At 45.7% G+C, this 21,190-nt stretch overlaps 1 protein-coding gene across 3 annotated transcripts in view; it reads right to left on the reverse strand.

Annotated features, from left to right (window-relative positions):
* The window catches only part of CD164 (CD164 molecule), a 56,750-nt gene extending 35,816 nt beyond the window's left edge, over positions 1–20,934 (reverse strand). Inside the window, exons 1-2 of one of the 3 annotated variants that reach the window (XM_063917101.1) lie at positions 20,599–20,934; positions 15,360–15,437 (exon numbers count right to left, since the gene is read on the reverse strand). In XM_063917101.1, coding sequence (XP_063773171.1) covers positions 15,360–15,437; positions 20,599–20,689 — 169 coding nt within the window. In that variant the 5' untranslated portion in view covers positions 20,690–20,934. Of the gene's footprint in view, positions 1–15,359; positions 15,441–18,257; positions 18,313–20,598 lie in introns of those variants that run through there. The other 2 variants (XM_063917100.1, XM_063917103.1) reach the window with 2 other exon arrangements.
* Positions 20,935–21,190: the final 256 nt, after the last annotated feature.

The following is a 21,190-nucleotide window of genomic DNA, read 5'->3' on the forward strand; positions in this document are numbered from 1 at the left end:
CACAGGCAACCAGTGACAGTGCGGGGGAGTCACATGACTCCGGGAAAGGGAAAAAAATTTTTTTATTTTTTTGTGTTCATATGTGCGCTGCGGGCGGGCGCGTCGGCGGGCCATAGAAACCATAGCAGCGGGCCACCTGTGGCCCGCGGGCCACGGGTTGAAGACCCCTGCTCTAGATTCTATATAAAATGCGGTATTTACATAGAGTTTCTGGATTCCCCAATCCGAACAGACATTAAGAAGGTTTTTGAAAACACAACCTGGTATCTCCATTGTTATCTAATGACTTTGCCCTGATACCCTAGAACCCACCCCTGTTCTAAGTTTTGCCCTCTTTGTGATGTTGCATTATGCCAATCTGACATGAGCCCCGCCCCTTTCCATCTTTACTCCCCGTCTGATTTCTTTCCAGCCTTGGTTGGAATGTTACACTATATTTAGAATATTGGTGGTCATTCAGAGTTGTTCGCTCGCTGCCAATTTTCGCTATGCTGCGATTTGTTGCTAACTGCGCATGCGCTAAGTTATTTAACACAAAATGTAGTAGATTTGCAGGTGTTCGAGCGATGATTCTCAGTCGCACTGCTGATCGGTAAATGATTGACAGGAAAGGGGCGTTTCTGGGTGGTAACTGAGCGTTTTCCGGGAGTGTGCTTAAAAAAACGCAGGCGTGTCAGGGAAAAACCCGGGAGTGTCTGGAGAAACGGGGGAGTGGCTGGCCGAACGCAGGGCGTGTTTGTGACGTCAAATCAGGAACTAAACGGACTGAGGTGATCGCAATCTGTGAGTAGGTCTGGAGCTACTCAGAAACTGCTAAGAATTATTTAGTAGCAGTTCTGCTAATCTTTCGTTCGCAATTCTGCTAAGCTTAGATACACTCCCAGAGGGCGGCGGCCTAGCGTGTGCAATGCTGCTAAAAGCAGCTAGCGAGCGAACTACCCGGAATGACCCCCATTGTGACCGTTACTGGGAATTACACATTGAGCTTCCTTTCTGTTCTCCTATGCTACCAAGGTAGTTTGTATATAACATGACAATTGCATTTTATTGTTTAATGTATGCTATTTTCGACATTGTATTGCATTATATCTTTCATGTGGTTGTTATGCTGAAAATAAAAAAAAATAAAAAAAATAAAAAACAGATTTAAAACAAAAAAAGGGAGTCGGTGCTGGACTAAACAGAAGACCTTATGTGCCCATACACTTGTGAGATATTAGGTGCTATTCTTCGATTTCCACCGTATCTGAGAGAAATCGAAGGATTGTATGCACCTTTAAAGGTACCATGAGACGCAATGCGCGGGCACGCCGCTTGAATGTCGCGTCTCATGATAGTATGTGCTGCACATAATATTTCTCGCATCGCAGTGCGATCGCATGTGTTGTTTTTTTTTTAAACACATGCAATATATCGCACTGCAATTTGCGATGGGCACCCGCTGGGAGCGGCCAGAGGCCGCTCCCACTCGGTGGCGACGCACCCCCATCATGTGATTACCATGCGATCTATCGCATGGTAATCACTTCGGCAGTTCAGGTGCTATTTTATCGCACCTGAACTGCCGGTGCGATGCCACGTGATGTCGCGTCGCGGGGCATCGCACAAGTGTATGGGGTCCATAACACTCAATAAGCAGATCTTGAGATTCATAGTAATCGATATCCCATTTTAACAAATATCCTTGAAATCTCTATACATATGGGTACACATGGTAAGATTTTGGCTAAGTTAAGATATCCTACAGTATTTCCCTGAGCTCCTGAACAAACAAAATAGTGCATACACACAGTAATATATATCATGAGATTTAGCACAACAATAAGATTTAGCATAAGATAGAGCATAGATATGGTTTCTCGCTATTGTGATGACACAAATTGTATACAATATCGTATGTTAACAGACACACGGTACAATATGCACTAGATAGTGTACTATCTAGCCAAAATTGAGCTGCATGTTCATCCAATATAGATCATCAGATCCAACACGCGAAACCGCGTACAGCACTATATTACATACTGTACAATATAGTGCATACACATGGTAAGATATAGTGCACTATATGGCGCTCTAGCCAGATATTGTGCAATATAGTCCCAAAAAAAAAAATCTTACCGTGTAGGGCATGAAGTCTAACAGGACCCACACAAAAACAGCTCTGCTAATGCATAACCGAGATGGAGATAGAGGGTCAAAAATATAAATGCATAAAAATACATGTGAGGAAGATAGACCCTTCCTGAAATAATCCAAATCATCTGAGAAGCCCTTCATGGTACACCTGGCCAAAGTAGGACATGTGATGTACAGGTTCAGTATGATATCCCGGCTGTCAGGATCCAGACAGTGGCACCCCGGCAGCCACAATACAGACAGTGAGCGTAGTGAGTCCACTTGCAGGCTCGCTGCACTCGTCACACTATGGCCCCAGTGGCAAGCTTTGCTCGCCACAGGTTCTATTCTCCTTCGGGTGGTGTCATGGACCCACACCCTAGCAGAAATAACGGGGAGTTTAAACTGAATTTTTCCGGTGTCAGGATCCCGACAGCCGGTATATTAACTACATTCCATGATGTATAGATACACTGCAACTTAATGTGAACAATATTACCCCAAAGAAGAGCATATGGGTGCAAGTCATCCGTACAGTATAAATCACGTGCACAATACTAAAAAAGCAATGGATACATAATGATACAATTTCATAGTATTGGAATAAAATAAATAAATAAAATAAAAAAAAGACCTTATAACTTGTATATTGCAGTTAACCTGAAGCTCAGGGGTCTAATAAGCAAATGCTTGACACTATGGTCCCTTTCCCAAGCCACTGATAACCAAATGGCGTGGCTAAATAACACAGATGGGCATAGTCCAAACATCGTTAACATTACTTGTTGATCAATGAAAGCAGTTAAAAACTTTAACTATATGCAATTAAAACACGTTACAAACACAGAAAGAACAGGATTTTAATACCTACCGGTAAATCCTTTTCTATAAGTCCGTAGAGGATGTTGGGGACACCAAAAGAACCATGGGATATAGACGGATCCGCAGAAGACATGGGCACTTTAAGACTTTCAAAGGGGGCGTGACCTGGCTCCTCCCTCTATATCCCTCCCCAGACTCCATTTGGAACTGTGCCCCGGAGAGATGGACATTTTGAGGAAAGGAATTAACAAGGTGAGCATCATACCAGCTGACGCCATAAACATGCCGAATAACATGGCATTTAACTGAACACATGCCAACGGACATGAACAAAATTCAGCAACAAGCTGAAGAAACCATAACACAACCTGTGTGTAACCAGAACTAAACTGCAGATATACAGTACGCACTGGGACGGGCGCCCAACATCCTCTACAGACTTATAGAAAAGGATTTACCGGTAGGTATTAAAATCCTGTTTTCTATTACGTCCTTGAGGATGTTGGGGACACCAAAAGAACCATGGGATTATACCAAAGCTCTATACCGGGCGGGAGAGTGCGGATGACTGCAGCACCGATTGACCAAACTTTAGGTCCTCAAAACTTAGCAAACGTGGTTGATCCCGACCAAGTAGCAGCTCGGCAAAGTTGTAATGCCGAGACACCCCGGGCAGCCGCCCAGGACGAGCCCACCTTCCTAGTGGAATGGGCTTTTACCGATTTAGGTAACGGTAAACTTGCCGTGGAATGAGCCTGCTGAATTAGTAACATAGTATCGGAGGTTGAAAAAAGACAATTGTCCATCGAGTTCAACCTATTTGTGGTGTCCTATGCATGATGATTTGACTAAAATTTTGTGACATATCCAGCAGGCAATGGTCTGCTTGGAAGCAGGATACCCAAGTTTATTGGGAGCATATAGCACAAACAGAGACTGTTTTTCTAACTGGAGCCGTTCTGGCAATGTAAATTTTCAAAGCTCTGACGACATCCAGAGACTTTTCCTCAGCCAAAGTGCCAGTAGCCACTGGCACCACAATAGGTTGGTTAATATGAAAAGAGGAAACCACCTTTGGCAGAAATTGCTGCTGAGTTCTCAATTCTGCCCTATCTTCATGGAAGATCAAATAAGGGCTCTTGTGAGACAAGGCCGCCAATTCAGACACCCGCCTTGCGGATGCCAATGCTAACAAAATGACAACCTTCCAAGTGAGGAATTTCAACTCCACTTTACTTCAAACCAATGTGATTTTAGGAATGTCAAAACCACATTAAGGTCCCAAGGTGCCACAAAAGGAGATTGGATGTGCAGGACCCCTTTTACAAAGGTCTGCACCTCAGGAAGTTAGGACAATTGTTTCTGAAAGAAAATTGACAAAGCAGAAATCTGCACTTTTATGGAGCCTAATTTAAGGCCCGCATCCACTCCATTTTGTAGAAAATGGAGAAAACGTCCAAGGTCAAACTTCTCCACTGGAGCTCTCTTGGACTCGCACCAAGAAATATATTTCCTCCAAATACGGTGATAGTGTTTCGACGTTACACCCTTCCTAGCAAGTATAAGAGTGGGGATGACTTCATCAGGAATACCTTTACGGGCTAAAATCTGGCGTTCAACCGCCATGCCGTCAAACGTAGCCGCTGTAAGTCTTGATAGACGAACGGGCCCTGCCGCAGCAGATCCTCGAGAAGAGGAAGAGGCCATAGATATTCGACTAACAACTCCTGAAGATCCGGGTACCAAATTCTCCTTGGCCAGTCTGGAACTACAAGGAGCGCTGGAATCTGTGATTTTCTTAGGATTCTCAGAACCTTTGGAATGAGAGGAAGCGGAGGGAAACCGTACACAGACGGATACACCCAAGGTGACGTCAGTGCATCCACTGCCGCCGCCTGAGGGTCCCTGGACCGGGAACAATACTTTAGTAGTTTTTTGTTGTGGCGGGACGCCATCATGTCTGTGTGAGTAACCCCCCATAGATTCGTTAGTAGGGAGAAGACCTCCTGATGGAGGCTCCACTCCCCTGGATGTAGATCATGTCTGCTGAGGAAGTCTGCTTCCCAGTTGTCCACTCCCGGAAGGAAAATTGCCGACAGAGCGCTTACCCGAGTCTCTGCCCAGCGAAGAATCTTTGAGGCTTCTGCCATTGCTGTTCTGCTTTTTGTGCCGCCTTGGTGGTTTATGTACGCTACTGCTGTCACATTGTCCGATTGGATCAGGACAGGCCGGTTTAGAAGAAGATGCTCCGCTTGTAGAAGGCCGTTGTAAATGGCCCTCAACTCCAGCACGTTTATGTGAAGAAGAGTTTCCTGACTTGACCATCTTCCTTGGAAGGTCACCCCTTGTGTGACTGCTCCCCAACCCCGGAGACTTGCATCCGTGGTGACTAGGATCCAGTCTTGGATCCAGAGTCTGCGTCCTTCTAAGAGGTGAGAGCTGTGTAGCCATCACAGGAGTGAGATTCTGGTGTTGGGGGGATAGCACTATCCTCCGGTGCATATGAAGGTGGGATCCGGACCATTTGTCCAACAGGTCCCACTGAAACACTCTGGCATGGAACCTCCCGAACTGGAGGGCCTCGTATGCCGCCGCCATCTTCCCCAGCAATCGAATGCATTGATGAATGGAGACAGTTGGTGGTTTCAGAATGAGTTTTACCAAACTCTGAATTTCCAGTGCTTTCTCCGGAGGGAGGCACACTCTCGGCTGGACCGTGTCCAGAATCATACCCAAAAATGCCAACCGGGTTTTTGGAATTAAGTGTGATTCCGGCAGGTTCAAGAGCCAGCCGTGCTGTTGTAGAAGCGACAGCGACAGTGCAATGTCCTTTACCAGTTTTTCCTTGGACCTCGCCTTTATCAGGAGATCGTCCAAGTACGGGATAATTGTAACTCCTCTTTTTCTGAGGAGAACCATCATTTCTACCATGACTTGTGAAAATCCTCGAAGCCGTGGCCAGACCAAACAGCAACGTCTGAAATTGGTAATGAGTATCCTGGATTGCAAACCGGAGATAACTCTGATGAGGGGGATAAATGGGAACATGAAGGTAGGCATCCTTTATGTCCAAAGACCCCATGAATTCCCCCTCCTCCAGGCTGGAGATCACCGCTCTTGAATTTGAATTTCTTCAGGAAAAAATTTAGAGATTTTAGGTTGAGGATTGGTCGTACCAAGTCATCCGGCTTCGCCACTACAAATAGGCTTGAATAAAACCCTTCCCCTTGTTGCGCCCGGGGTACCGGGATCACAACCTGATTTTGACAATTTTTGTATTGCTCCACAGACTAGAACTCTGTCTGGAAGCGAAACTGGTAAGGGTGATTTGAAAAAACGGCGAGGGGGAACGTCTTGGAATTCCAGTTTGTACCCTTGGGTCACAATTTGTAACACCCAAGGGTCCAGGTCCGAGCGAACCCAAACCTGACTGAAAAGCCTTAGACGTGCCCACACCGGTGCGGTCTCCTGTAAGGGAGACCCGGCGTCATGCGGTGGATTTGACGTAAGCCGGGGAGGACTTCTGCTCTTGTGAACTCGAGGAGGCGGGAGTTCTCTTGCCCCTTCCTCTACCTCTGGTAGCGAGGAAGAAGTTACCTCGGCCTTTTCTATATTTATTGGGCCGAAAGGACTGCATTTGATAGTGCGGTTTCTTCTGTTGCGCAGGAGCATTAGGTAAATAAGTAGATTTACCCGCTGTGGCCGCTGATACTAAAATCAGCAAGGCCATCCACAAACAGTTCCCCACCCTTAAAGGGAAGGGACTCCTTATTTTTCTTGGAATCAGCGTCAGCATTCCATTGATGAGTCCATAGCGCACGCCTAGCCGCAATTGACATAGCATTAGCCTTAGCCCCCAGGAGGCCAGCATCTCTTGCAGCCTCTTTCAAGTACGCAGCCGCGTCCCTGATATAACCAAGCGTCACTAGGATGCTATCCCTATCCAGAGTATCTAAATCCGCAGATAAACTTTCAGCCCATTTTTCAATGGCGCTACTAACCCACGCTGACCCAATAAGCGGTCTAAGCTGCGTCCCCGTGGTAGTAAAAATAAGAATTTACTTACCGATAAATTCTATTTCTCGTAGTCCGTAGTGGATGCTGGGGACTCCGTAAGGACCATGGGGAATAGCGGCTCCGCAGGAGTCTGGGCACAAAAGTAAAGCTTTAGGACTACCTGGTGTGCACTGGCTCCTCCCCCTATGACCCTCCTCCAAGCCTCAGTTAGGATACTGTGCCCGGACGAGCGTACACAATAAGGAAGGATTTTGAATCCCGGGTAAGACTCATACCAGCCACACCAAGCACACTGTACAACCTGTGATCTAAACCCAGTTAACAGCATGATAACAGAGGAGCCTCTAGAAAAGATGGCTCACTACAGCAATAACCCGATTTTTGGTAACAATAACTATGTACCAGTATTGCAGACAATCCGCACTTGGGATGGGCGCCCAGCATCCACTACGGACTACGAGAAATAGAATTATCGGTAAGTAAATTCTTATTTTCTCTGACGTCCTAGTGGATGCTGGGGACTCCGTAAGGACCATGGGGATTATACCAATGCTCCCAAACGGGCGGGAGAGTGCGGATGACTCTGCAGCACCAAATGAGAGAACTCCAGGTCCTCCTCAGCCAGGGTATCAAATTTGTAGAATTTTACAAACGTATTTGCTCCTGACCAAGTAGCTGCTCGGCAAAGTTGTAAAGCCGAGACCCCTCGGGCAGCCGCCCAAGATGAGCCCTCCTCCCTTGTGGAGTGGGCATTTACAGATTTTTGGCTGTGGCAGGCCTGCAACAGAATGTGCAAGCTGAATTGTACTACAAATCCAACGAGCAACAGTCTGCTTAGAAGCAGGAGCACCCAGCTTGTTGGGTGCATACAGGATAAACAGCGAGTCAGATTTTCTGACTCCAGCCGTCCTGGAAACATATTTTCAGGGCCCTGACAACGTCCAGCAACTTGGAGTCCTCCAAGTCCCTAGTAGCCGCAGGCACCACCATAGGTTGGTTCAGGTGAAACGCTGAAACCACCTTAGGGAGAAACTGAGGACGAGTCCTCAATTCCGCCCTGTCCGAATGGAAAATCAGATAAGGGCTTTTACAGGATAAAGCCGCCAATTCTGACACGCGCCTGGCCCAGGCCAGGGCCAACAGCATGACCACCTTCCATGTGAGATATTTTAACTCCACAGATTTAAGTGGTTCAAACCAATGTGACTTTTGGAACCCAAAAACTACATTGAGATCCCAAGGTGCCACTGGAGGCACCAAAGGAGGCTGTATATACAGTACCCCTTTTACAAACGTCTGAACTTCAGGGACTGAAGCTAGTTCTTTTTGGAAGAAAATTGACAGGGCCGAAATTTGAACCTTAATGGACCCCAATTTTAGGCCCATAGACACTCCTGTTTGCAGGAAATGTAGGAATCGACACAGTTGAAATTCCTCCATCGGGCCTTACTGGCCTCGCACCACGCAACATATTTTCGCCACATGCGGTGATAATGTTTTGCGGTTACATCCTTCCTGGCTTTTATCAGGATAGGGATGACTTCATCCGGAATGCCTTTTTCCTTCAGGATCCGGCGTTCAACCGCCATGCCGTCAAACGCAGCCGCGGTAAGTCTTGGAACAGACAGGGTCCTTGCTGGAGCAGGTCCCTTCTTAGAGGTAGAGGCCACGGATCCTCCGTGAGCATCTCTTGAAGTTCCGGTTACCAAGTCCTTCTTGGCCAATCCGGAGCCACGAATATAGTGCTTTCTCCTCTCCATCTTATAATTCTCAGTACTTTGTGTATGAGAGGCAGAGGATGGAACACATACACTGACCGGTACACCCACGGTGTTACCAGAGCGTCTGCTGAGGAAGTCTGCTTCCCAGTTGTCCATTCCCGGAATGAACACTGCTGACAGTGCTATCACATGATTTTCCGCCCAGCGAAGAATCCTTGCAGCTTCTGCCATTGCCCTCCTGCTTCTTGTGCCACCCTGTCTGTTTACGTGGGTGACTGCCGTGATGTTGTCCGACTGGATCAACACCGGCTGACCTTGAAGCAGAGGTCTTGCTAAGCTTAGAGCATTGTAAATGGCCCTTAGCTTCAGGATATTTATGTGAAGTGATGTCTCCAGGCTTGACCATAAGCCCTGGAAATTCCTTCCCTGTGTGACTGCTCCCCAGCCTCGCAGGCTGGCATCCGTGGTCACCAGGACCCAGTCCTGAATGCCGAATCTGCGGTCCTCTAGAAGATGAGCACTCTGCAACCACCACAGGAGGGACACCCTTGTCCTTGGTGACAGGGTTATCCGCTGATGCATCTGAAGATGCGACCCGGACCATTTGTCCAGCAGGTCCCACTGGAAAGTTCTTGCGTGGAATCTGCCGAATGGGATTGCTTCGTAGGAAGTCACCATTTTTCCCAGAACCCTTGTGCATTGATGCACTGAGACTTGGTTCGGTTTTAGGAGGTTCCTGACTAGCTCGGATAACTCCCTGGCTTTCTCCTCCGGGAGAAACACCTTTTTCTGGACTGTGTCCAGGATCATCCCTAGGAACAGAAGACGAGTCGTCGGAACCAGCTGCGATTTTGGAATATTGAGAATCCAACCGTGCTGCCGCAACACTACCTGAGATAGTGCTACACCGACCTCCAACTGTTCTCTGGATCTTACCCTTATCAGGAGATCGTCCAAGTAAGGGATAACTAAAACTCCCTTCCTTCGAAGGAGTATCATCATTTCGCCCGTTACCTTGGTAAAGACCCGGGGTGCTGTGGACCATCCAAACGGCAGCGTCTGAAACTGATAGTGACAGTTCTGTACCACAAACCTGAGGTACCCTTGGTGAGAAGGGTAAATTGGGACATGAAGGTAAGCATCCTTGATGTCCCGAGACATCATGCAGTCCCCTTCTTCCAGGTTCGCAATCACTGCTCTGAGTGACTCCATCTTGAATTTGAACCTCCGTATGTAAGTGTTCAAAGATTTTAGATTTAGAATCGGTCTCACCGAGCCGCCCGGCTTCGGTACCACAACAGTGTGGAATAATACCCCGTTCCCTGTTGCAGGAGGGGTATCTTGATTATCACCTGCTGGGAATACAGCTTGTGAATGGCTTCCAAAACTGCCTCCCTGTCAGAGGGAGACGTCGGTAAAGCCGACTTTAGGAAAACGGCGAGGGGGAGACGTCTCGAATTCCAATTTGTACCCCTGAGATATCACCTGAAGGATCCAGGGGTCTACTTGCGAGTGAGCCCATTGCGCGCTGAAATTCATTGAGACGGCCCCCCACCGTGCCTGAGTCTGCTTGTAAAGCCCCAGCGTCATGCTGAGGGCTTGGTAGAGGCGGGAGAGGGCTTCTGTTCCTGGGAACTGGCTGATTTCTGCAGCCTTTTTCCTCTCCCTCTGTCACGGGGCAGAAATGAGGAACCTTTTGCCCGCTTGCCCTTCTGGGAACGAAAGGACTGCGCTTGATAATACGGCGTCTTCTTATGTTGAGAGGCGACCTGGGGTACAAACGTGGATTTCCCAGCTGTTGCCGTGGCCACCAGGTCTAAAAGACCGACCCCAAATAACTCCTCCCCTTTATAAGGCAATACTTCCAAATGCCGTTTGGAATCCGCATCACCTGACCACTGTCGTGTCCATAACCCTCTTCTGGCAGAAATGGACAACGCACTTAGACTTGATGCCAGTCGGCAAATATTCCGCTGTGCATCACGCATATATAGAAATGCATCTTTTAAATGCTCTATAGGCAATAATATACTGTCCCTATCTAGGGTATCAATATTTTCAGTCAGGGAATCCGACCACGCCAACCCAGCACTGCACATCCAGGCTGAGGCGATTGCTGGTCGCAGTATAACACCAGTATGTGTGTAAATACATTTTAGGATACCCTCCTGCTTTCTATCAGCAGGATCCTTAAGGGCGGCCATCTCAGGAGAGGGTAGAGCCCTTGTTCTTACAAGCGTGTGAGCGCTTTACCCACCCTAGGGGGTGTTTCCCAACGCACCCTAACCTCTGGCGGGAAAGGATATAATGCCAATAACATTTTAGAAATTATCAGTTGTTATCGGGGGAAACCCACGCATCATCACACACCTCATTTAATTTCTCAGATTCAGGAAAACTACAGGTAGTTTTTCCTCACCGAACATAATACCCCTTTTTGGTGGTACTCGTATTATCAGAAATGTGTAAAACATTTTTCATTGCCTCAATCATGTAACGTGTGGCCCTACTGGAAGTCACATTCGTCTCTTCACCGTCGACACTGGAGTCAGTATCCGTGTCGGCGTCTGTATCTGCCATCTGAGGTAACGGGCGCTTTAGAGCCCCTGACAGCCTATGAGACGTCTGGACAGGCACAAGCTGAGTAGCCGGCTGTCTCATGTCAACCACTGTCTTTTATACAGAGCTGACACTGTCACGTAATTCCTTCCAACAGTTCATCCACTCAGGTGTCGACCCCCTAGGGGGTGACATCACTATTACAGGCAATTTGCTCCGTCTCCACATCATTTTCCTCCTCATACATGTCGACACAAACGTACCGACACACAGCACACACACAGGGAATGCTCTGATAGAGGACAGGACCCCACTAGCCCTTTGGGGAGACAGAGGGAGAGTTTGCCAGCACACACCAGAGCGCTATATATATATATATATATATATATATATATATATATATATATATATATATATATATATATATATATATATATATATATATATATACACACACACACACATATACATATACAGGGATAACCTTATACAAGTGTTTTTCCCCTTATAGCTGCTGTATTTTTAATACTGCGCCTAATTAGTGCCCCCCTCTCTTTTTTTAACCCTTTCTGTAGTGTAGTGACTGCAGGGGAGAGCCAGGGAGCTTCCCTCCAACGGAGCTGTGAGGGAAAATGGCGCCAGTGTGCTGAGGAGATAAGGCCGCCGAGAAGGGGGCGGAGCCTATCTCCCGTTTTTCTGTGTATTCTGGCAGGGGTTAAAATTCATCCATATAGCCCTGGGGGCTATATGTGATGTATTTTCGCCAGCCAAGGTGTTTTTATTGCTGTTCAGGGCGCCCCCCCCTAGCGCCCTGCACCCTCAGTGACCGAAGTGTGAAGTGTGCTGAGGAGCAATGGCGCACAACTGCAGTGCTGTGCGCTACCTTGGTGAAGACAGGATGTCTTCTGCCGCCGATTTTCCGGACCTCTTCTTGCTTCTGGCTCTGTAAGGGGGCCGGCGGCGCGGCTCTGGGACCGGACTCCATGGCTGGGCCTGTGTTCGATCCCTCTGGAGCTAATGGTGTCCAGTAACCTAAGAAGCCCAATCCACTCTGCACGCAGGTGAGTTCGCTTCTTCTCCCCTTAGTCCCTCGATGCAGTGAGCCTGTTGCCAGCAGGTCTCACTGAAAATAAAAAACCTAAAACTAAACTCTTCACTAAGCAGCTCAGGAGAGCCACCTAGTGTGCACCCTTCTCGTTCGGGCACAAAAATCTAACTGAGGCTTGGAGGAGGGTCATAGGGGGAGGAGCCAGTGCACACCAGGTAGTCCTAAAGCTTTACTTTTGTGCCCAGACTCCTGCGGAGCCGCTATTCCCCATGGTCCTTACGGAGTCCCCAGCATCCACTAGGACGTCAGAGAAAATAGCTTTTAAAAGTAGCATCCTGCTTACGATCAGCCGGCTCCCTAAGAGTCGTCGACTGAGCCGCAGGGAGCGCTACCTGTTTAGACAAGCGTGCTAGGGCTTTGTCCACTGTGGGTGGTATTTCCCACTTATCCCTATCCGCTGCGGGAAAGGGGTATGCCCCCTTGATCCTATTAGGAATGAGAAATTTCTTATCAGGTGTATTCCAAATGCCATCAAAAAGGTCATTTAGTTCAAAACAAGGAGGAAAAGAAACCGAGCGTCTCTTTTCTTTGTAAATAAGGACCCTCGTTTCTGGTGTAAAGGAGTCCTCGTCAATATGTAATATGTCTTTGACAGCCACAAACATATATTGAATACTCTTAGCCAATTTAGGATCTAACCTAGAATCAGCATAATCGGCACCGGTATCAGAGTCCGTGTCGGTATCTGTGTCATCTAATTGGGCAACACTACGTTTCTGTGACCCTTGAAATAAAGCGTCAACTACTGATTTCTTCCAAATCTGCAGCTGAGAGACAGATTCAGTAAACTTTTGATTTAACAGTGTAACATTAGCATTTAAAGCATTTAACCAATCAGCCGTCGGCGGTGCCAACAGGACCCCCAAAACATTTGGTGTCTCCAATAAATTATCCCCTTGAGAGGAAAATTCTGCATCAGACATGTTGTCTCCCTAACAGCACCCAAAGAAAAGCCTGTGAGGGAACAAAAGGAAAGGAGCCAGGTCACACCCCAGCGCCAAAGTGCAGGTCTGAAAACACCCTCAAGTGTCACAGAGCTGCAGCGCTATATATCTGTACAAAAATAATCTGTCCCCCCCCCCCCCCCCCCTCGTTTTTATAGCCCCTGGTACTTGTCTGCTGTGAGGAAGGACCAGCGCTGCTGCTTGGTGGAGGAAATGGTGCCGAGTGAGCCTGGAGGAAGAATCCCCGCCCCCAACATGGCGCGCTTCTTCCCGCTTATTTTTACATGTTTATCCTGGTGGGGGTTTGCGGGTAGTGCCAGGGCACTGTACAGATATGCCAGCCTTATTTATGAGGTATTTTTAGCTCCCCAGGGCGCCGCCCCCAGCGCCCTGCACCCAGCAGTGTGTACAGTCCGGGAGCCTGGCGCTCACTGAGCAAATCATGCTGTGCGGTACCTCTATATGCCGTCTTTGTTGAAGAGAAGAGGTCTTTTCCTCACATACTCACCTGTCTTCTGACTTCTGGCTTGAAGAGGGGGGACGGCAAGCTGTGGGAGTGAGCATCCAGGAGAGTACGGCGTTCATCTCCCCTCAGGAGCTGAAGGCATCCTGTCAACAGCAGCAGAGCCCTGAAACTCATTAGAAATGGGTCTAGACTGCTCTCCCCTCTTTCCCACGAAGCAGGGAGTCTGTAGCCAGCAGATCTCCCCAAAGGAAAAAACCTAACATTAAGTCTTTTCAGAGAAACTCTAAAACCTCCATCTCGCAGGGCACATTTTCTAAACAGAGTCTGGGGAGGGATAAAGAAGGGAGGAGCCAGGTCACGCCCCCCTTGAAAGTCTTAAAGTGCCCATGTCTCCTGCGGATCCGTCTATATCCCATGGTTCTTTTGGTGTCCCCAACATCCTCAAGGACGTAATAGAAAGGACCCTTATTTGTCGTGATCACCGATCGTTTCCATTCCTACCCTGGGGTGAGGGATCTCAATTCTTGCTCCGTTTGGGAGCACATGCAGCTGGGATGACACATTTCAGCTCGCAGCCTCCTGAGGAGCGAGATAAAATGTGCAAAAACACCAGGACTTTAGACAGGCAGGGCATGCACGCCCAACTGTTCGAACAGCTGAATAGCTCCGGTGGGCGCCCATTACGTTTCGCCACCTAAGTGTTACAGATAATAACATTTTCTCTATTACTGTATTTTAAATCAGAGCCATTTCCTGACATAGGCATCATATTCTGTGATTTCATTGTTCATGAAAAGCAAAGAAGTGATCTTTGATGAAAACTTTGATAATGCAATAGTATAGAAATGACAGCATCCTTACCTATAGGCATGGCAAGGAGATTATTTGGTTTCCATGCTCTGATACCCATTAGTACATGAGGTTATAAAACAAGGATTTGAACAGTAAAAAAAAAAAAAAAAAAAAAAATTTATATTATATATATATATATATATATATATATATATATATATATATATATATATATATATATATATATATATATATATATATATATATATATATATATATATATATATATATATATATATATATATATATATATATATATATATATATATATAAAAAATGGGGGAATAAGGGTACCGGCGACTGGTGTTGTTTAAAACGCAATAGTTAAAAGATAGATTTAAAAGCCAAAAAACTATATAATGGTACAAACAAGCTTTAATTATCACATAAAAATGGGTTAAAACATAAATATATATATATATATATATATATATATAAATAAAATCTTACGAATATAAAGGTCTTAGTAAAAAGTAAGGACTTCTAACTTAGCTTTTTAAAAATAGGCAAGGGAGTCACCACAGGGAGTGTGTGTATGTATATTATATATATATATATATATATATATATATATATATATATATATATATATATATATATATATATATATATATATATATACACAGTACATCTTCGTTACCCAATAGTAATTGAAGGGTATATTAATATTAGGTGGCCTAAGTTGTTGTGTACATACTGTAATATTATGCAAATGGTTTATAACAGCATTTTTAAAATGTACTATAACTTACCATTATTTGAAGATTTCACCCAGTGGCAGTCTGTTACATTATAACAATCACTACACGTTTTCTGATTTTCGCAGAGATCTGCTGCGGAAATGAACAGTAGATTAGCAGAAGTTAAAACTTATCTTACAAGGCACAACATAAGTCATCCGTTCGATACACAGAGTTCTAGTTATGTATAGCATACAAAATAAAACATTTTTTTTGGCTTGCTTTTTAAGCATAGTATAAGTGTGTGAGAGGGCTGCGGTGATATGTCGACAGTCAATGTTAACATGGACATAATTCATCATGTAGACAATGATACAATGTACACGTTGCAATGATGACATATCATCCCTGTTGGCCAAGGGGTGACTTCACTGCTCTGCATGGCTCAAGCGGCATCTTCTGAGTCCCGGTGGTCATGTAGTGTGACTCCTGACGCACACAACTGACGGAGTGGCGATTCAATGTAGTATTCTCGCCCTATTTTTAAACCTCACCCCCCTAGTGGCTTAGCCTTACCCTCTCATCCCACAGACTAACCCAACTATCCTTGTTCTGACAATATTGATATTTTGAGATTGTTGAAATGTTGCCATCACCAATTTTTAACTCTGATCTACATCTCTGTGAGAGGGAGAAGCCAGTCTCCTGCACTAGGGGCAGTTGTTTCTTCCAGCTTAAGCAACAGGATCTAGTGTTCCTTCTAGGCTGTTTCAGCAGGGTGCAGCACCCTGCCCATTTTTGAAATGTGAAAAAGCACCCTGCAGGACCATAAATCGCCCCCTTGTATACAGAATGCAACAAACAGTCAGAGTGAATGTTACAATGTAGTACTCTACTCCTTGCCCACCTCTTCAATTTCTATCCTTTAGCCAACTGGATGGCAGAGGAGGCACTGTAAATAACACAGCACTCTGATAAAGAGGGAAAGAACAGGGTAAGCAGTGAGCATGTACTGCTTACAGTATTTCCCTAGTAGAACGGACTTATTTTTTTCCTGTATATATTTTAACCCATTGTTTAACTTTTCTGTTTTAGAACACATAAAAGACTGGACATATACAGTATGTTTCTCAGTACAGATGTTAGGTGTCATATATGATTTACTAAGGGCAAAATGTATGTACAAAAATGTGCCCTTCAAAATAAAAATATGCCCTCTTCAATGCTCAGCACCCTGCCCTAAAAAAATCCTACAGTGAACACGAAGGATCCATACAGAAATCCCTTTCCCCAGTAAGGGCAGATGGTGCAGATGTGCTGGAAGACTCAAAATAGCACCCTCATTTTCCACTGACAATCATTAGTGCTCACATCTTCATTTATTTTGACACCTAAGCAAGTGACCTCTCAAACCCACTTAAGGCAGACCTGTATCATGCACATTTGAGAGAGAGAATTAAGCAACCAATCAAGTGATAAAGTGGTGTTCACAACAGTGTGAGGACAAATGGATCATGAGGGAACTAGCTATAGTGTCTTTACAGTTTTGTGTGACTTATTTGATGACCTATATATGTACCATAATTTAGTGGTTACTAAATAAATGGTACTCTCAGTATTTTATGTACTCCTTACTATTATCATGCATTTATATTTGTCATTGGATTTTCTCATTGCAAAGATTACAGAAATGTGCCAGATTCCAGGGTATATATGGGTGTATATCAGTGGTTCTCAAACTCTGTCCCAAGGACCCCACACGGTTCATGATTTCCATGTCACCTGGCAGGTGCACTGTGCATCACCAACTGTCACATTTTAAAAATCTACAGGTGACCTGCAAAATATGGACCATGTGGGGTCCTGAGGACCGAGTTTGAGAACCTGTGGTGTATATGATAATACAAATACATAACTGAAAAGCACAGAGTGATACAAATACATAGCTGAAAAGCAGAATGAAGCCCAAAACTTCAAGCAATATATGTATTTACAAGTCAATCAAAGGGAAAAAGAAATAAATCCAGCCTTTACCTTCATTTCCCTGAAACAAGATGTGGAGGTGTACACCCTAAACCTGCTTAAACCAGTTACAGTATAGCTAAACACTGTTTTTTAACAGAATTGAAGCAGGCCTGGGGGAACATGTACTAAGCCTTGAATGGAGAAAAAGTGGTTTGAGATAAAGGGGTCTATTTACTAAGCCTTGGATGGAGATAAAGTACCATCCAACCAGCTCTCGTCATTTTTCAAACCCAGCCTGTGACATGGCAGCTAGGAGCTGATTGGCTGGGTATTTATCTCCATCCAAGGCTTAGGAAATAGATCTCAAAGTACCAGCCAATAAGATCCTGTCACGTTACTGGCTGGTTCGAAAAATGACAGTTAGGAGCCGATTGGTTGGTACTTTACCTATCCCCGCTTAGGGGTCTATTTACTAAGACTTGGAGGGAGATAAAGTGGACGTAGATAAAGTTACAGTCTATCAGTGTCTAAATGGCATGTCACAGGCTGGTTTTGAAAACTGACAGTTAAGAGCTGGTTGGCTGGTACTTTATCTCCATACAAGGCTTAGTAAATAGACCTTTATAGCAACTCTCCAAGGCTTAGTACATCTGCCCCTGATTGTGTTAAAAATGGAGTGGGACAGAGGGGAGGGGAACTGCACATTTGATGGAGGTGACAGAACTATTCTTACAAAAAGTTGAGAGATGCCACCTGTGTACAAGGGGAGGAGCATGGGTCACTCCCCGTCAGATGAAAAAACGCATTACATGAAAAGGCCACATTCATTCTAGTGGTACTCACCCACTCCACGGTCATGCAAACACTTATTTTCTCATGGAGACTTTTTAACAGTGTTAAAAGGTATGCAGACCTGCAAAGAGGATTCCTCTTTGCCTCTAGAAAATTTGAATAATTTAACAGGGCTTAATTTAACCCCTGTATATGAGTGCCATTGTAAATCACCTGTAATAATTCCTAGTCCCTCTTTGCCTGGTACCTCCATCGTTCTTTGCCTTAGACTGCAAAAAGGTAAATTAGGAGGTAAAAGGCTATCATTTCAGCACTGCCATTACACTAGACACAAGAACACGGATTATTATACGACTACCACTGCAAACACCTGTCTCACACTCGGTATTTGGTTTCTTCTTCTCCCAAAGAGAAAGTACCTTATCACCAAGTCTACGCCAGTCACTCAGGGACTCCTCTGTGGACACATGATGTCAGAGGATGTGGAGTAGATGTGGCAATCAAGGACTTGCTAAAGTCTCCCTGTCTTATGCTACATGACTGGTTGGGTTGCCATGGTTGTCAACTGCATGTCACTCAGCAACCTCATCTTTACTAGCAGCTTAAAGGACAACTCCAAAGAAAAATTACCATGTAACCAGCAATAATACTCAGACATAAATATACAACTACTGTAACTCCTTCAGTTGTGTACTTGTGACTACATACGAGTATGACTAAGATCAGTTGTGTACATGTGACTACACATGACTAAGGGCCTAATTCAGATCTGATCGCTGCTGTGCGTTTTCGCCCAGCGGGCGATCAGATCCAAACTGCGCATGCGTCTGAGCTGCAAAGCGTAGGCACGTCGGACGGCTACAACGGGCATCGGCAGTCAGCGACAGGATGGTGCTAAGGATCCATTTGCATGGGCGTTCATAAGGGGACTGACCGGAAGAGGCCGTTCGTGGGTGGCAACTGACCGTTTTTAGGGAGTTTCCGGAAAAACACAGGCAGGCTCAAGCATTTTCAGGGAGGGTGTCTGACGTCAGCTCCGACCCCGATCAGCAGGATTCAATCGCACTGAAAGACCAAGTTCTGGGCTGCGCAGAGACTGCACAAACTGATTTTGAACAGCTCAGCTACACATAGGAACGCACACTTGCACAGCGAAAATACACTCCCCCTGTAGGCAGCAACTATCTGATCGCAGGACAGCAAAAAACGCAGCCCAGCGATCAGATCTGAATTAGGTCCTAAGATCAGTTGTGTACTTATGACTACATTTATGACAAAGATCAGTTGTGTACTTGTGACTACATATATGACTAAGATTAAAATGATCAAATGTCGGACAGCTCATACTTGGCCTCATTTTTAAAACTGTAAACTCCTGAATTAGTTGGCAATGGTTCTTTGCTCTGCACCAAGGTGCAGTACATAATATGTCCAGAAACAGATTCTATGCAAGAACAGACGTACAATAGATAAATTATGTGAAATACTCTGCATTGTGAAAACTACAGGTTATATTTTGCTGCCAATTTAATTATTCTGATTTGTAAAAAAAAAAAAAAAAAAAAAAGTGCTGTATCTATCTGTATCACAGGTGAATGTTATGGCAGCTCTGGTACTGTATTTTTTTAGACATCTAGCAGCGGTGTAACTTCAATCCAGAAATCTTAATAAAATTATTTTAGTAACTGAACTAGTTATGACTATAACAAAAAACAGGGTCCATTGCAATCTGCATTTTGAGTATCCTAATGAATACATCATCTTAAAACCCATTTGTATTTTTCATAACCGATTCATTCAATTGAACCTTAGTGGCAGAAAAACACTTGTACATCAATGGCACTAGCATCCGAACAAACTAAAAAAGAGCAAGTCCTCAATAACACTACAGGTACTTCAAAAAGGTGCCAGTATGAGTATTTTACATTCAAGTCATGGTATTTAACTATTGTACTAGTAACAGGTAAGACCCATTTAGAAGCAGCTACAGTAGCACCATTATCCAGCAATAACCATAACACACACACAATAAGCAGGAGACAGCCTATGGATATATTAAAATAATTTATAATGTCATAAATAAATATGGTTATGGTATTGGCTGTCCTTGAACACAATTAAAGTTTGTATAAATGCTGGCACGTGGCTTACCAATGACAGGCACGCTGCCATTACACGTCAGTGTTGATTCTATTGGATAATTGACCTTTGACTGCTAATCCTGCCTCTGTGGATGACACTGACTGGGTGGTGAGAGCTGCCCTAGGCAATGCCAGGATGTGCTGTGAATTCTATAGCACTACTGTGTACACAGCCCAGCCTGGAGACAACACCTGACACGCTAGCACGCTTTGAGGCCGGGACACTGCAGCCAGCGCTGATGGTACACCTGTGGGGGGTGGGGTACAGACGGGCTTCTCCCCAGCCCACGGACTGTCCCGTGGTACATAGCACCAGCACTGTCACTGGGGTTGACGTTCCCAGTAATAACGCAGCACTGGGCCGAGCAGGCAGAGAGCCGTATTACCGGTGCTGTGTATAGGTGGCTACTTACCGGTGGCGGCCGCTGTCACTCCCAGCAGCAGCAGTGCCCCCAGCAGCAGCAGGAGGGGTGAGGTGCCCCGTGCTACTGTGCCCGCGCTCATCCTGCCGGTCTCCGTTGTGCCTGCTCTGTCTCGCCCACTCCGCTGTCCCCGCAGCCTGTCCTCGCTTCCCCACTCGGTGACTCTTCCTGTTACTGCCTCGGGAGACTCACGTGATCAGCGGGTATTGCAGCCAACCACCGGTGACTAGGTGTGGTCTGTCAGGCGCAGGCAGCCCTGCCCCAGTGTGTGGTGCTGCTATGGGTGACCCTGATGGCGAGGATCTCCCACCTCCTGCGGTGACGCACTGCGCACGTGGCACTTGAAGGATTTGTACACCGGCCCGGCCCCGTTCTACGGGCTGCAGCGCCACCTGCTGGGAGACAATGCAGAGCCTATTATTACCGGTAGCATCAAATTATAATACAAAAATGTGGGATTTTGAATTTGGGATAAGGGATGCTCAACCTGTACTCAGGGGCAGATCCAGGAAAAAATTACAGGGGAGCACCTTGTGCACGCCTTTGGCGTGCGAACCCATGAAGGTGCACGTGGCCTCACAAC

Source organism: Pseudophryne corroboree, chromosome 4 (genome assembly GCF_028390025.1).
Source record: "Pseudophryne corroboree isolate aPseCor3 chromosome 4, aPseCor3.hap2, whole genome shotgun sequence".
NCBI lineage: Eukaryota > Metazoa > Chordata > Amphibia > Anura > Myobatrachidae > Pseudophryne > Pseudophryne corroboree.